At 51.8% G+C, this 17,066-nt stretch overlaps 1 protein-coding gene across 1 annotated transcript in view; it reads right to left on the bottom strand.

The window, feature by feature from the left end:
• The window catches only part of TBL1X (transducin beta like 1 X-linked), a 202,678-nt gene that overhangs the window by 25,895 nt on the left and 159,717 nt on the right, over positions 1-17,066 (bottom strand). Inside the window, 2 exon segments of the mRNA XM_075999432.1 lie at positions 1,997-2,067; positions 2,070-2,141. Coding sequence (XP_075855547.1) covers positions 1,997-2,067; positions 2,070-2,141 — 143 coding nt within the window.

Genomic DNA, 17,066 nt, shown 5'->3' with positions numbered 1-17,066 from the left:
GCAGGGGAGAGAGAGGCAAGCGGGGGTCTGAGCAGGGGAGAGAGAGGCAAGCGGAGGGGGGGGTCGGAGCAGGGGAGAGAGGCAATGGGGGGTCTGAGCAGGGGAGAAGGAGAGGCCAAGCGGGGGTCTGAGCAGGGGAGAGAGAGGCAAACGGAGGGGGGGGTCGGAGCAGGGGGGAGAGAGGCAATGGGGTCTGAGCAGGGGAGAGAGAGGCAAGCGGGGGTCTGAGCAGGGGAGAGAGAGGCAAGCGGAGGGGGGGTCGGAGCAGGAGAGAGAGAGGCAATGGGGGGTCTGAGCAGGGGAGGAGGGAGAGGCGAGTGGGGGTCAGAGCAGAAGGAGAGAGGTGAGCGGGGTCTGGAGCGAGGAGAGAGAGGCAAGCGGGGGTCGGAGCAGGGGAGAGAGAGGCAAGCGGGGGTTGAAGCAGGGGAGAGAGAGGCAAGCGGAGGGGGGTTGGAGCAGGGGAGTCAGAGGCAAGCGGGGGGGGGGGATCAGAGCACGAGAGAGAGAGAGAGAGAGGAGAGAGAGAGAGAGGAGAGAGAGAGAGAGAGAGAGAGAGAGAGAGAGAGAGGGAGGGAGGGAGGGAGGGAGGGGGGAGGGAGGGAGAGGGAGGGAGGAGAGAGGAGAGAGGGAGGAAGGGAGGGAGGGGGAGGGAGGGAGGAGGGGGTGGGGGATCGGAGCAGGGGAGAGAGAGACAAGCGGGGTGGGGGGGGAGAGAGAGGCAAGCGGAGGGGGGTTGGAGCAGGGAGGGAGAGAGAGGCAAGCGGGGGTGGGATCAGAGCACGAGAGAGAGAGAGAGAGAGAGAGAGAGAGAGAGAGAGAGAGAGAGAGAGAGAGAGAGAGAGAGAGAGAGAGAGAGGGAGGGAGGAGGGAGGGAGGAGGGAGGAGGGGAGGCAAGCGGAGGGGGGGGTAGGAGCAGGGGAGAGAGAGAGACAAGCGGAGGGGGGGGTTGGAGCAGGGGAGAGAGAGAGACAAGCGGAGGGGGGGTCGGAGCAGGGGAGAGAGAGGCAAGCGGGGGGGGGGTTGGAGCAGTGGGGAGAGAGAGAGGCAAGCGGGGGGGGGTCGGAGCAGGGGAGAGAGAGGCAAGCGGGGGGGTTGGAGCAGGGGGGAGAGAGAGGGGCAAGGGGGGGGTCGAGAGCAGGGGGGAGAGAGAGGCAAGGGGGGGGTCGGAGCAGGGGAGAGAGAGGCGGGAGGGCGCTGGCAAGTGGGGGTTGGAACAGGGCCTCGGTGGAGTCAGCAGAGAGGTGGCGAGTCCAGCGACCGAGGGATCGGGCGGGGCTCTGTGGAAAGCGCAGACAGCCGAGCATCAGTACTGGCACGGGACTCGCACAACCACGCACTGTGCCCGTCTAGGAAGCGGGCCGGGACACAGCGCGGTAGGCCATAATTCGCAGTTACCACCGTGCGAGCACAGGACGCGTCACCTGAGCTCCTCCTCAACACGAGGCCCCCTCCACGACCCGACGCTCCCTCTGGTCATACCTGTCGTCAGGTTCCCGCAAAACACAGTTCTCCCTACCGTGCGCAGTGTATCCCTTCTGCGCACTTACCTCGAGAAGCTGCAACGGGAAGGTGCATCTGCGCAAGTGCCACCAGGAGGGCGCGTTCGCGCAGGCTCCGGGAGCGCGCATCTACGCAGGCGCCGGGAAGGCGCGTCTGCGCAGGCGCCGGGAAGGCGCGTCTGCGCAGGCTCTGGGAGCGCGCGTCTGCGAAGGCACCGGGAGCGCGCTAGTGCCAGGGAAAGATGTGCACGTCCTTCTCAGGCGTGGCTGTGCATCGGCAGCAGAGATTCTGGGCATTTACGTGAAAAACACAGATCCACGTCTAAGGGGCCTGAACACCTGCTACTGGTGTGTCCGCACCACCACCGTCTCCTCATCGAACAAAAGGAGCACCACCAAGCGGGGGAAGGAATCGCGACCGACCCCCAGTACCGGACGCGCGCCAGCTCCGCCCGGCTGCCCGGGCGCTCCCTGGGGTCTGTGCCCGGCCCACGTACCTCATTGATGCTGATCTCGGCTTCCACATACTGCAGCCCCTTCTGCAGGATGGAGATGAGGGCAGCCGGGGCACTAGCGTCCCATTGATGTTGGACTGGCTGATGTGGCTCTCGATCCCGAACGTGAAAGCCGAGTGGGAAAAACCTGCAGCGAGACAGGGAAGCCGAGGCTGGTGAGCGGCGGACGGGGGCGGGCACAGCCACCGAGATCTGAGGGCGGCCTGTGGCTGTCAAAGGCCCTGTGCCAGCGGGGGCGGGCACTGCTGCGGGATGCCCAGCGGGGCTTCTGACTTGCGGTTGGGCGGGCAGGGAAAAAGGAAGACATTGGAGACCCGGGAAGACCCGTGCTCGAATGTGATGGGAAAAAATGGCCTTTAGGGGTGGAGCCTTTAAGCGTTATTAAGCAGCAAAACAGAGAACAGAGGATGGAGCCTGCCCTGCGTGCCCGGGTTGGATGTTCCCGTTGCAGAAATGCGGCGTTTGGCTCCCCCCGGACTCCCTGGTGTGTATCCCTCGCCACAGAGGCTCACGCTGAAGCCTCTCTGTGTCGCCAGCTGCAACGCACACGGGCGTTCTTTAGCCCCAGATGAGGGGGCGGCGAGTGCTGAGCTCCGAGGCTCACGGACACGTGGGGGCAAATGTATCACACAGCCCCACGCCCAAAGGACAGGAAGCGGCTGTGCGTGCTGATGGGCAGTTTTCCCACAGCTTTGCAAGAGGGGCTGGCCTTTCCCTTTCCCCACCCCAGTGCGTACTCCACTGCCTCCGTGGGAAGCTGCGGATGAACGCAACATGTGGCAATTTCAAGGTACTTTTAGATGCATGCTGAATGCAGGCTCTTGCATGAAGACATGGGGAGAAGAGTCTAGATTGTTACTGCACACAGCCGCGCCTTGCCCTGGTGGAGAATTTGGGTTTCAACAGCACAGGGAGTGGGGTGGGCGCTGGGGAAACTGCACCAGCCCTTCCCCAAGGACAGGAAGGCGCGTCCTGGGGCGGTTGGGAGGAGGGATCTAGGCAGCTGCAGCTATTTTCTTTCACCAGCAAACCTGGGGTGCAGGGGCTAGATCTCCTTGCTTGGTGCAAAGGCAGCTGGAGGTGCGCGGGAGCTTGGAACCCTTGGGAGGGAGAGACCGAGGGGGTCCGGGGGCCTGTGTGGGTAATGTGGAACCCCAGCGCTCAGCTCCCTGGCTTGCAGAGGTGGGGAGTGCCAAGGACCTTCCCATCCCATGGCCTTGTGATCTCATGTTGTTTATATTTTTCACGCATCAGATGAATGAGCAGGGGGCAGGAATTCTCCAAGTGACCACCCAACTCCTTTGTTGGGACACACAGCCTTAGCCTTACGGGGCACCTACTTCTCTTCTGCTTTCCTTCGGTTGGCCACAAGGGGGCAGCCGCCCCTCAGATTCCACGCCTGCACCCTTAGCCCAACACAAACCGACCCTGCAACGCACGAAACGGCCACCAGGTGGGAGTGTTCCTCCACGAGAGGAGATGCTGTGCCTGCACTGCTGCTAACCTCTTGGTGTCTCTCCCATCTACCCACTGTTCCCCTACGGCCGCCTGATACTTTCGATGTACCGTGTTTGCCGGAAAATAAGACCTTCCCATAAAATAAGCCCTAGCAGGATTTCTAAGCATTTGCACAATAGAAGCCCTACCGGAAAATAAGACCTAGTGATGGGCGTGGCTACGCAGCGCATCTGCACAACGCACGCATTTCGTTGCGGAGCGGTAAAGACGATGGGCAGCCCTTCTCATCTGCCCCACGAGAGCTCTAGTGCTCCACGTTAGAGATTGGGGCCGATGGCTCTAAAGGAAAGAGAGTCGCAAGACACTCAGGATGGAATTCAGGCTTTGGAGAGTTATGATGATGTTCCAGAAGACAATGACTTAACTATATTTGAATCAATGTAGATTGTTGTACCGTACTTAAAAAAAATATCCCCTGAAAATAACCCCTAGGGTGTCTTCTTGACATAAATATAAGACCCTGTCTTATTTTAGGGGAAACATGGTACCTAACAGATCAATAGGGCAGCCGCTATCCATTTCACCATCAGTTGCAAGAGCCTTGCATGTTTCCTTACAGATCTCTGACCACCTGCATGGGTAGCAAGGGAGCCCCTCTTGAGGTTCCCACCCCAGGGATTCTTCCCTCCTGGGCTCTGGGAGGATGTGAGCAAAGGCCCTTTACCACCTGCCTCACTGTTTCCTACTAACTTCCTTTCTCTCTCTCTGTCCACCTTCCCAGGCCTTACCCACTCCCACAACACAAAACACCCATACCTGTGCTCATCAGTGACTCCATTCCCCACCTCGCTACAACGAGCTTTTATCCTTCAGGTTTCCAGCAACGTGTAGACTAGAAAAACCCTGGCCAATGGATGCAGCAGGACCACACACTGGAATCCAGATTCCACGCCCCATCGCATGGGATTCGCACTACATGCTCCATGATGTGGCATCCTCCCTACGTGCTCCCCATGACGTGGCATCCTCCCTACATGCTCCCCATGGCATGGTATCCTTACGTGCTCCCCATGGTGTGGCATCTTCCCCATGACATGGCACCCTCCTTACGTGCTCCCCATGGCATGGTATCCTTACGTGCTCCCCATGGTGTGGCATCTTCCCCATGACATGGCATCCTCCCTACGTGCTCCCCATGACGTGGCACCCTCCCTATCTGCTCTGGGCCACAGGGATTTCCCTCTCACATGAACTCACAACTCTCCTGGCTGGTGGGAGCCACCCCCGGCTCCCACTCACATGACTTTAGACAAATCCTCTTGCATGCACTGGGGTCATTCCCTCTCTGCCTCTCCCACCTTTTGGGACTAGGTCCCCGGATCTTTCCAGGGTGACGGACAGGACTGTATTCTCAGCTCGCAAGGGTGGGGCTGAGACCCAAGCCTGGGCAGGGGCTCCCCCCAGCAGCCAAGAAACACCATCTGGAAACATGCCCTGAACGCAGCAGAGCACAGCACTCAGCGCCGACGAGGGCTCCCGACAGACACAGCTCAGTGACCGATGGAGCAATCGTGGAAGAGAAGTCAAGCTTTGGGCATGTATCATTCATTCACTCACTCACTCATTCATCCCCTCAAGCACCACTGGGACACAGGACTGACACAGCACATTAAGTTCCACAGGCCGAGTCCAACTACATCACCACCTTTAACCAAACCTGGGCTCTTGCACCTACTCTCAACCTCTGCAGCAGCTTCCCTGTGTCCCTATTGTTTCCAATTCACACGTAAAAGGGACATATATATATTAAGAAATTGGGTAACTTGTGCAAGGTTCATACATGTGATGGGACACTGAACTACAATCTAAACCCTCCACACTATGTGACTCCAAGATTCACCTTTTTGCCTTACACTCTAAGACCTGCAGACACAAGAACGAAAATTCCGGAATCCTCCAGGTGGACACAGACACATCTGGCTACCCAGCCGGACCCCCTCAGCTCTGCGCGGTGGTGCCATGGTGCAGCCCAGGCAGCGTGCAGAGAACAGGGTGCAAAGCCCATTTCCAACCCTAAGCTTGAGTGTGTCCTCATTTCTTTATCTGGGTTTGTACACGTGGGAGTATGTGGTCTGGCAGCATAACTTTGCTATCTCTCTATGTGGTTATTGTCTTCAACGTGCATTCCTTTTCTAGACCTTGTGGGCGACAGTAATCAGACGAGGCTTGTTGAAACATGGGGACAGGGACAGAGACATTACGATGGACTGAGGGTGTAGAGAAGCCTGCGGCTTCTGCAAAGGAGAGCGGACAGTCTGCTGGAAGGTGCCTTCCCCATACAAGCCCGATGACAAACAAACAGGACAAAGCTATGCTGGGCACTGTCACCTTGGACGTTGGATTAGCCTTGCTCCTCTGCTGAGGAGCTGGAGACCAGGCACCTTCATGAGGACTTGCTGTGTGCACGTTGTGCGTCACTGATAAGAAGTCCTCCTACCAGCTGACCTTAGAGGGACAGCTATCTATCTGCATGAGCGCTGGATCAACGGCTTTTCCATCCAGCTGCTTGTAAGACTTTCTTGCTAACTTCTGGCCCAGGTGATTTCATGAGGGCAGGCAGGAGGGATGCATGGGGGAGAGGTCAGGATGGCTGGCTTCTGTCCCTGTTTTGCCATCGGGTGCCTGGGACATGCTACATGCATGTGGCTGGGCCTCTGTTTCATCTTCTGCAGTGGGTGGGCAAGAAGTACCTCAATGACCCGATGCGAGAAACCGACTGGAGAACAGCCGGGACCCCAGACCTGTCCGAGTCAAGAGAGTGAGCACAAGCGTGTGGAAAGGGCGCTTTCCCACCTCTTCTTGTTGGTACAATGAGGACATTAGATGAAAGGGCCATTAGGATACTTTCCATACTTTTTTTTTTAATGAACCCTTTCAGGCTGAATTTATTAGCTACCATACTATTTTATTTTATTTTTAAATTCAGGATATTATGGGGGTACAAACATTTTGGTTACATGTAATGCATTTTGCCTCACCCAAGCCAGGGCTACAGGCGTGCCCGTCCCCCATACAGTGTTGCTCTGCGTCCATCAGTTGTGAGTTTGCCCACCCCAACCCCCCTCCCACCGGACTGGCACCCAAGGAGTATTACTACCATGTGAGCTACCTAGTGTTCATCACTATTACTACCTAGTGTTCATCAGTTAGTACCAATCTGATGGCGAGTACAGTGGTGCTTGTTTTTCTATTCTTGTGATACCTCACTTCGGAGGATGGGCTCCAGCTCCATCCGGGATAATACAAGAGGTGCTAGATCACCACTGTTTTTTGCAGTTGAGTAGAATTCCATGGTATGCATACACCACATTAATCCACTCATGGATGGGCACTTGGGTTGATTCTACAGCTTTGCAGTTGTAAATTGTGCTGCCATACACATTCGCGTGCAGGTGTCCTTTTTATAGAATGTCTTGTTCTTTTGAGTAGATGCCTAGTAGTGGGATTGCTGGATCAAATGGTATTTCTATTTTTAGCTCTTACTAATCTGCAGTCCCACCAGCAGTGTAAGAGTGTTCCCAGACAGGAAGATGCCTGCTATGGTCTGATTGCCTGTGTCCCCCCCCCCCCAAATTCATATTGGGAGTACCCAATGTGACAGCATTAAGAGGTGGGGCCTCTGGGAAGTGATGAAGTTATGAGGGCTCCACCCTCACAGGTGGCATTAGTGTCCTTACGAAAGAGGCCCGAGTGAGCTCCCCCACCCCTTCGCTCAGCGGCAGGTGCCGAAGTGGTTTAAAGGGAGGAGACAAGGAGCCTAGTGACACCGATGAATGACAGTGAGGGCAGTGGGTTAGTGTCCTTGGCGCCCCCCCTCCCCCCACTGGCTAGCCTGGACGTACTCCTGAAGCCAGTGGGCTGCCTCCCTGCTGGGATGAACCTGTCGGCAGCAGCGTGTGGCAGCCGTGGCATGGCTTACACTGGGAGGCTCGTTCTTTGCTGGGTGGGGGCCGTCCCGTGCACTGTGGGACCCACCCGCTAGAGGCCAGGAGCACACACTCCCACCATGAGAGCCAAACGTGTCTCCAGGTACTGTCCAATCGGCCCTGCCTCCAGTAAGGACCAGTGACTAGAGTAATTGACATCCCCAAAGGCCACTATCCTTAGCTCTACTGCCCTCTCCCATTTCTGCTCGATTCTGGGTGGTTGCCACTGCAGAGTAAGCCGCTCTCCATGTGCAACTGAAATCGCTGCAGACCACACACAGCAGCTGAGAAAAATCAGTAAAATTATTCCCAAGGAGAAAAAAGGGAATAATCATGATAAACTCAGGAACTGAAACTTAAAAGAAGGACATTTTATAAAAGATGGTAGGTAGGACCTCCAAAGTCAAGGCCTGTCCATTTGGAGTGGAAGGTGCTACAGGGTCACGAGAGAATTAGTCTCACCCAGCTAGGCCACAAAAACAGATGTATAACAAACCAAGTACATGCTTTGTTTTCTTGCAACTATGACACTGCTAAGCCACCACCTCTCGCGATGGCTTCATAAGCCGAGTTATACAGTGAACCATCATGCCCAGCTAATGTTGGCCTGACTCATCAGCAAAACCTGCTAAATTGTCACTTGCTGGCCTATAGAAATGCTACTTATTTGGCAGAGAAAAACAGACATTTAATACTCAGGCAGCTGTGGGGCTGCTTTTGCATCTTCGGCGGAAACAAACAGCAAGGGCACCAATGTGTGGCATGAAAAGCAGAATTTTTATTAAGTATTTATTTAACAGACGTAGAAACTCTGAATACCGACTGCTACCCAAAGCCGATGGGTGCAGTTTATTTTTAAATTGTCCAGATCAGGGTTGGCAAATTGAGGCCCTCGGGCTGAGTCTAACCCACTGCCTGTGTTTGTAAATAAAATTTTATTGGGACACAACCATACCCAAGAGTTGACGTCTGGTCTACCGCTATTTTCATGCTACAATGGTGAGTTGAGTAGTTGCAACAGAAACCAAAAGGCCCATAAGGCTGAAGAAATTTACTGTCTATTTCTCTACAAGAAAAGTATGCTGATCCAATCTGATATATAGCCAGCCCTCTGTACCTACAGGTTCGTATACTCGGATTCAACCAACTGCAGATCAAAAAATATATGGGGGGAAAAAAGGAATAAAAAATAAAAGCTGAGTATGGTGGCTCATAACTATAGTATCAGCAGCTTGAGAGGCTGAAGGCAGGAGGACTGTTTGAGGCCAGGAGTTCGAGACCAGCCTGGGCAACATAGTGAAATCCTGTCTCTACAAAAAATTTTCAAAATTAGCCAGGCATGGTGGTGCACACCTGTAGTCCCAGCTACTCAGGCTGAGATAGGAGGATCACCTGAGCCCAGGAGTTTGAGGCTGCAGTGAGCTATGATCACACCACTGTACTCCAGCCTGGGTGACAGAGTGAGACCCTGTCTCTTAGAACTAAAAATCAATATGACAGTCAAAAATAATACAAATAAAAAACAAATAGAGTATAATAAACATAGTATTTATATTGTATTAGGTATTATAAGTAACTTAGAGATGATTTAAAGTGTACTAGAGGATATTAAATAGGTTAGGTGCAAACCTACACGATGCCATGTCATAGAAAGGACTCGAGCATCTGTGGATGTTGGTACCGTTGGAGGTGCTAGAACCAATCCCCCTTGGATACTGAGGGACTTCTGAATACATACAGCATCAGTAAGCACACGCCGTGGCCTCCCACATGTCCTGCCTCCCTTCTCTCTGTGTCTCTGCTACCCACCCATCTTTTCTTTTGGCTGCTGCTCTGATCTGGGACCCTCACATCCCCTAGCCCTACTCTCACCTCCCGTCTCATGTGCCTGCCGATAACGGCAGTAACAACAGCAGCTGGCGTGGGCAATGGCCTGCAAGCTTTGCACGCACAGCACCATGCCGCACAAAACCGCCGCGGCAGCTCTGCTGGTCCCATGAGCAGCCTACTGCTCCGCTCCAAAGCCGCGGAGGCCGGCCAGGCCTCCCTGACCCTGCTCTAAGCCCAGGCCCCTCGGTCTGCGCCACCTCTCCATGCACCTGCCTGCTTCCCCGCAGGGCGACTGCGCACTCTGGTCTCTCGGTCTGGACAGTAAGTAGTTCTTGAGCAAGGCTTGTTTTGTTCCCTTGGAGAAGACACTGGCAATATCTGAAAACATTTTTGGCTGTCACATTGGGTGTGTGTGTGGGGGTGTGTGTATGAACCACAGGCATTAACAGCATAGGTGCAGACCAGGGGTACTGTTAAACATCCTGCCAATCCAGAAGACGGTCCACCACAACAAAAACGATCAGCCCAGAACGATGGCAGCGCCAAGGTCGCCCAGCGCTGCTTTGGAGTCCCCTTCCCGCCCCAAGGACACCTTCTTGGCCAGGCGTCGTCCTGCAGGGCAGCCTGTCCTCTTGACAGGAAGGGACTGCTCTCCCCGGCTGCCCCAGCGCTCCTCCCATCCTGGTGTCCTCGTGCAGCGTCACCTGCAGCGGCCCAGGCGCCTCCCCTGCCCCTGCGGAGACTGACGCTCTCTGCAGGAAGGACGCCCGTCTTAATTCGCTTGGTGGCACACAGAGCTCCCCTCCTTGCTACGGCAGCTGCTGCTCAGGATGAACGTGCTGAAAGACACGTGATGGGTGACTGAGAGAAATCAGTGATGGTGACGTCAACAAAGGGCAGTAAGCAACCGAATAATAAAACAGAGCCCTCGATGTTTTTAGAATAAAAGACTTTAAAAGAAAAGAACAAGAATTAAGGATTCAGGCACAACAGCAAGATAGAAATAAAACTGAGTTTTTAGGCAAAGATGACTTCCATACAAATGACAGTCTCAAAACTCCCGAGCTCTCAGCCATGTGTGTTAACATATACCTGAATAAAAATCTATTACATTATTCAAGAATGCTAAAATAAAACTAATGACAGTGTCTCAGCCTTTTCATGAATTGACCCACAGAGACTTGGCAACACCTCTGAGTTTACCCAATTAAATCCATACTGCAGAAGAGGAAACTGAGTCACGCAGCGGTTAAGTGATTTCCATGCGGGCACACAGCCAGCAAGCAGCCCCGACTCCTGAATCCACACACCACCGAAATGCGTTCAGAAATCTTCGGTGATTAAAATGGCATTCTTTGAAAAAAGAAAGCCATTTAATCAGTAACACCATTTGTAACACATTTTTCAGCTAAGTAAGTTGCAAACTAGGTCTATGTTGTGACAGTGAGGGTGAATGCTTTCTGTATTACAAAAAGCAAACAGAGATAAACTGCATCTTTCGATGATGCTCACATAAAGACGGCTAAATTAAAAATAAGAGAGACAGCACACAACCAAAATCTGATGCAATGATGGGGAATTTGGTATGATTTCCTTATGCTTACGGGAAGAGCACACTTAATCAGGTGCTCCAAGGCCTCTGCCCTCATTAGCTTCCCTCACTTCCTTTTTGGACCGAGGAACAGGTGGAATTCAATGATCTACAAGGTCCCTTTCCATTCTAAAATTCCTTCCAGAGAAAAAAATTACCTCACTGTCCCATCCCAGCCAAACCCAAGGGCTGTTAATTTATGGAGGTGACTGAGCGACAACACAAACAGGTTAATGCCATCGAGAGGAGGATTTATTACTCACAGCTAAGAGATGGGTGGACGTCGGGTGTGCCACGCCACGCCTCGCCACACAGGGCCACGGGAACCGTATCACACACAGGGACCAAGAAGCCGAGACAGGAAGAGGGGTGCATTGGAACTGCGCCTTTATGGCAGTGGTGGCGGGGGCGTAGGAGGTGGGGACATCCCTTGCTGGGCAGGAAGTGAAAACACCCACATTGGAGTCGGTGGCTGGGAGCTTCCTGATTTGATTTTGGTGCACCTGCGAACGCTGCCTGGCGACGGGCAACAGCCGGGGCTGCTGGTCAGGCCCCGTGACCAACAGGTGCCCAACAGCCCCTGGCTAACACGCTCGTCCAACCTAACGGGCTAAAGAGGGGGGATTTCACAACGGAGTCACAATGAAGCCCGAGCGGTGGGCTCGTCTGCAGGCAGCACTTCCTTTTGCTTCTGCGAATATCCCTGTTCATAGGGGGCCAGCTCAGCTTCTCCCTGGTCTGTATTTCCTGGATCAGAAAGGTCTCTCCAGCAGGGCTGCAGCTGCCTGGAAAGCTGCCCGCCTTCCGCTCAGGGTAGAGGTGACTCCAGGTGGCTAAGGAGGGGAGGACGCTGACGAAAGTAAAAGAGAAAGAGATGCCAGGGGATGGGAAGTAGGAGCCGGGTGGAATAAACGAAATGGTGGAGAAAACAGACACACGCACACAGAACCAGGAACAGTACACAGAAAGGACAAGAGAGTTAGAAATCGCATCCTCATCTTCAGGGCTAATTTCTTGTGGGTTCACTTCTTTTCAACAGGGGTGGATTAGTCTCACCAGAGGATTATATTTGCTGCCCGAGAAGCAATTCTAATCATATGTAAACTCCAGTTTAATCCCTGGTAAAAAGCGGGGCTGTGCTGATTTGCGGTCTAGACCACGGAGCGCGCTCACGTCAGCTTTCCACTTTAATGTGTGTGTGGATGAAAGAGAATCCTGCAGGCCCCGTGCTCAGCCCTACCCTCATCTCTGGCAGCACTGTGCGACCGGAAGTGCGTGCAGAGACAATGTCTTTACGTGTTGCAGACCTGTTCGAGATGACCCGCGGTAACACGGGTTTAGTGAAGATGGAACGGCCTTGGATGGCGTTCAAAAGAAACACCAGAAAGATCTCATTAAAATAGGGTTTCGCTCATAACATCTGGCCTGGACCCCAAGGGTGGCGGCGGAGCACAGCTCGGGCCTGCCGTGCAGCCCAGGTGACCTTGCCAGCACTGTTTTAACCTCCTCTAAACACGGAGCCATCCAGGAGGGGAAGGCATTACTCAGTTATAAACCTGGGTTGCTACTTCCTCCAGGCCAACGCCTGGCTGGGGTGAGGACGCTACCCCATAGGGGCCCTGGCGGGGAGGCCGCTTTCCTGGAAGTGCTCACAGAGCACCACAGCCGAGGGAGGCCTCAGCCCCCACCTCCAGGCAGCCTATCGGGACTGCCAGTCTCAGACACGGCTGCGTCCTCCCGCTCCGCAGCCTGGTGCCCAAAGGTTTCGAACTCTCATGAATTTTTCATTTGATATTTGGAAACTGGAAAATAGCACGGATGCTAAGTCGAAGATTTACAATGGATAGCACCACTAAAAATCACGATTGAACAAAAACTGTATGACTTTGCAAATAACAGAGAAAGCAATTTGGAAGATTGAGCAAAGAGCTCACATTATAATACAATCAACACAACTCCTGTTCTCACGTTGGGGAATTTCTTCCAGTCCCTTTTCTCTGTGCATATTAATTATTGCACATAATCTTCATGGTCACTGAATACTGAATTGCTGTTCTTTTTCACAGAACACACCGTGAGCATCTTCCCAGGTTGCCGAGTGGTCTCGATCGCTGCCGTTTGGTTATTAATCTCCATGGAGCAGACCCGGCATCCTTTACTCACAATGCCTCCAGGTTTAGCTCTCAAGAGGGAATCAATGGCTTCTCACTGCACAGGCTCCAAAGTCTCAGCTGGTGGCAATCTGTTGCCACCCCGATCTGCCAGCATCTTTTCCTGCGCCCTGCCACCACGTCTCCTGGGTTCACATCACCAAGACGGTTCCTTCTCCTTAAACATGCCCAGATTTTCCTTGAAATGCTCTTCTTCCTTCTGAAGAATTCTAGCTCGAGGCGCAGCTCAGATGCCTCCCTCCTCCGTTGTGCCCTTGCCCGGCCTCCCAGCCTCTTCGTACACACTCGGCGTACACTTCTGACGCTGCATGTGTCAGCCTCTGTGACAGATGACTCTGCAAATACCTGTGATGCTCCCGAGGCAGGGAGGCAAAAAAGACTCCTCATCTGTCCTTCCAACCCTAGCACCGACGACGGCGCCATCACTCAGTGGAATTAAAAATCGTGGCAACTGCTGTATTTCTAGACAACAAGGACTCTGGTGGCACTCATAGCTCTGACAGCACTCAAAGCTGAAGTAACATGGTAGCAAGTGTTTGAAATTTAATATTTATTTTAATGTGTGCTACGCAAACAGAACCCAATGAAAGAAAACTAGTTACTAATGAACACTTGTATATTTAAGAAAATGTAGCTGCTTCAATTTAAGGAAAAATAAATATTAACAAAATATGCCAGGCATATGCAAATATGGTGAAAATTCAGATGAGCAGCAAAGAACTAAGGTTGGGAAATACAAGTTTAGATTGGTTGGGGAGGGGGCGGGGGGCTGCAAGAACTTTCAAAGGAGGAAGACACTCCTGGATTCTATTAATAGGCCTGGGCAGGGGCTGGTAAACACAGTCTGTGAAACAAATCCAGCTTTTTTTTTTGAGACAGTCTCACTGTGTTGGCTGGGCTAGAGTGCCATAGCATCAGCCTAGCTCACAGCAACCTCAAACTCCTGGGCTCAAGCAATCCTCCTACCTCAGCCTCCTGAGTAGCTGGGACTATAGCCATGCACCACCATGCCCGTCTAAGTTTTTCTATATATTTTTAGTTGGCCAATTAATTTCTTTCTATTTTTAGTAGAGACGGGGTGGGGGAGGGGGGTGTCTCGCTCTTTCTTAGGCTGGTTTCGAACTTCTGACCTTGAGCAATCCTCCCACCTCGGCCTCCCAGAGTGCTAGGATTATAGGCGTGAGCCACTGTGCCAGGCCCAAATCTGGCCTCTTGCCTGTTTTGTAAATAAAGTTTTATTGGACCACAGCTACTCTCACTTGTTAACATATTTCTGATGGCTGATTTTGCACTAGAAAGACAGAGATGAAGGGTTATGACAGAGACTACAATATTTACTATCTGGTGCTTTATAGAAAGGTTCCTAACCCCAATCTAGTGGAGACTTGGGCTAGCAGATGGGGCAGCGGTCCTTAGGAAAGCAGTTTCTGAACGCCCAACTTATTTTACAAGGCCAGCCTAAGCCTAATACCCAAACCTGACAAGGGCACTCAAAAAGGAACATCAGAGCCCAGTTTTTCTCAGTGAGAGAAATGCAAAAATACCAGCAGGCAAAGCACCAACAAACTGAATTCAGCAATATATAAAAAGGGCAAAGTGTTCTGGCCAGGTGGGGTTTGTTCCAGCAAAGCAGGGTTTGATGTCAGAAAACAAAGCAACTATTTCACCACATTAACGGAATCCAGAAAAATCATTTAGAAGAGGAAGATTCTGCCAAGAAGCACATAAAACATGCTCAACATCAGTAATCATGAGAGATGAGGACTGAACTCTCATCTTTTTCTCAAAACTCCTTCCTAGGGAGGCCAGCTGAGTCAGGCTGACAAATGGTAAATTCCCACTAAACAGCTTTTGTTAACCAAATAAAGCTGTGGTTTACTTCCCAACCTGATTCTGGTATAGCATTAACATCACCTAAAAGATAAAAAGCCCCTATCTTAACTCAAGCATCCTAGCAGATACCTATCTTAAACTTGAAACATTGAAAAACCTTTATCTTAAATTAAGCATATCCTTTCTGGTTTTTTAGATAAAGCCTAACTCTCTCAGCCAATTGCCGGCCAAAGAATCTTTAAACCTACCTATAACCTGTAAGCACCCCCCCTTCGAAATGCCCCACTTTTTGGGGCCAAACCAATGTATGCCTCTCATGTATTGATTTATGACTTTACCTGTAACCCCTGACTGTTAGAAATGTATAAAAACCAAACTGTAACCCAGTCACATCGAGTCCACTTGCCCAAGGCCTCTTGGCAGTGGCTCCGGGTCATGGTCCTCAAATTTGGCTCAGAATAAATCTCTTTAAAATTATTTTACAGAGTTTGGCTTTTTTTCCCATTGACAGAGATATACAAATTAAAACCACAATGAGATGTCATATCACACTTATTAGAACAGCTATTTTCAAAATGGTGAAAAACAAGTGTTAACCAGGAGGCAGAGAAAAGGGAACCCTGCGCACCATCAGTGGGGACGTATGCCATTTACACGGCCTTATAAACTATGGAGTGCCTCAGAAGCTTCAAAGCAGAGCCACCCTATGCTCCAGCGATCCCACCGCTGGGCACAGCAGAGGTCTGAAGTCAGTCTGTGGGAGAGACGTCTGCACTCCCACGCTCACCGAGGGCCCTAAGTGTCCACCAACAGAGAATAGATAAAGAAAATGTATCGTATGCACACAATGGAATACTATCCGGCCTTTAAACATGAGCCAGGCACAGAAAGACAAATTCCACCTGGTCTCACTGGTACGTGGAGTGTACACACACTGAACTCATGGAAGTGGAGAGTAGAATGGTGGTCACCAGGGCTGGGGTCTGGGGGGGACATGCCGGTCATCATGGTAACGATCGTCAATAGCAATGTCATTGAAAGTGGCTGAGAGAGTAAAGTGTTACCACAAAAAAAAGGTACATATGTGAGGTAACGCATATGTTACTGAGCCAGTCCCCAACTGGCACATACAGTTCTCCCTTGGTACCCAGGGGGACCGGCTCCAGGACCCCTGCAGACACTCAAATCCACAGATGCTCAAGTCCCTTATATACAATGATGTGGAATTTGTAAATAACCCACCAACATTCTCCTGCATAATTTAAACCATCTCTAGATTACTTACAATACCTAATATGATGTAAATACTATGCAAATCGTTTCTATTGTATTGTTTTTTACATTTGTATTATTTTCATTGTTGTTTCATTAATTTTTAGTTTTTTTCCACAAACTATTTTTGAGCCACAGTGGGCCCCTGCCACCACGTGAGGACACAGTCAGAAGGCGCTGTCTATGAGCCAGGACACAGATCCTCACCAGACACCGACTCTGCCAGGCCTCAATCTTGGACTTCCAGCCTCCAGAACCGTGACAAATAAACATCTGCTGTTTATAAGCCACCCGGTCCATGGTATTTTGTTATAGCAGCTCAAATGGACTAAACTAGTGATATAGACTAGAGGAAGCTTTTCTTTGGAGCAAAGGGACAGTGGTAGGGAAATGGTGATGACAGCAAGTGTGGGATCACAGGAAGGCGTGCCTGAGAAAATATTGTCCAATACTGCTATGGACATCACTAGAGAGACCCAGGGTGGGCACCCAGAGTTGGGGGTCACCGGGGAGATTGTGGTGGGTGTCCAGACTTGGGGGTCACTGGGGAGACTGTGGTGGGTGCCCAGACTTGGGAGGAGCAGCACACTGACCACAGACAGGTGTGGGAGGGAAATAAAGGTCACCGCCCTGGGCACAGTGACGTGCAGACACCGAGGGAAAAGGGACAATGCCGCGTCTGACAGTCCAGACGATTTGCTTGCTGTTCAGTCTGGAAAGGAAGAAAGGGAATGGAATTTGGCAGGAAATAAAATATATCCATGCCGGAAGCTTTTAAGGTCACATTAGAATTTCAGAGCAGGCAGGTCTTAAATGCAATGGTGAATAAACTTTGAAAACGGGCATGTTGGTCAGTGGCTACTTTATCTTGTATAAAACAGGAAACTCAACTGTCTTGGACTTTTCCACAT

Source organism: Microcebus murinus, chromosome X (genome assembly GCF_040939455.1).
Source record: "Microcebus murinus isolate Inina chromosome X, M.murinus_Inina_mat1.0, whole genome shotgun sequence".
Classification (NCBI taxonomy): domain Eukaryota; kingdom Metazoa; phylum Chordata; class Mammalia; order Primates; family Cheirogaleidae; genus Microcebus; species Microcebus murinus.
This window is presented reverse-complemented; position numbering and strand designations above follow the sequence as displayed.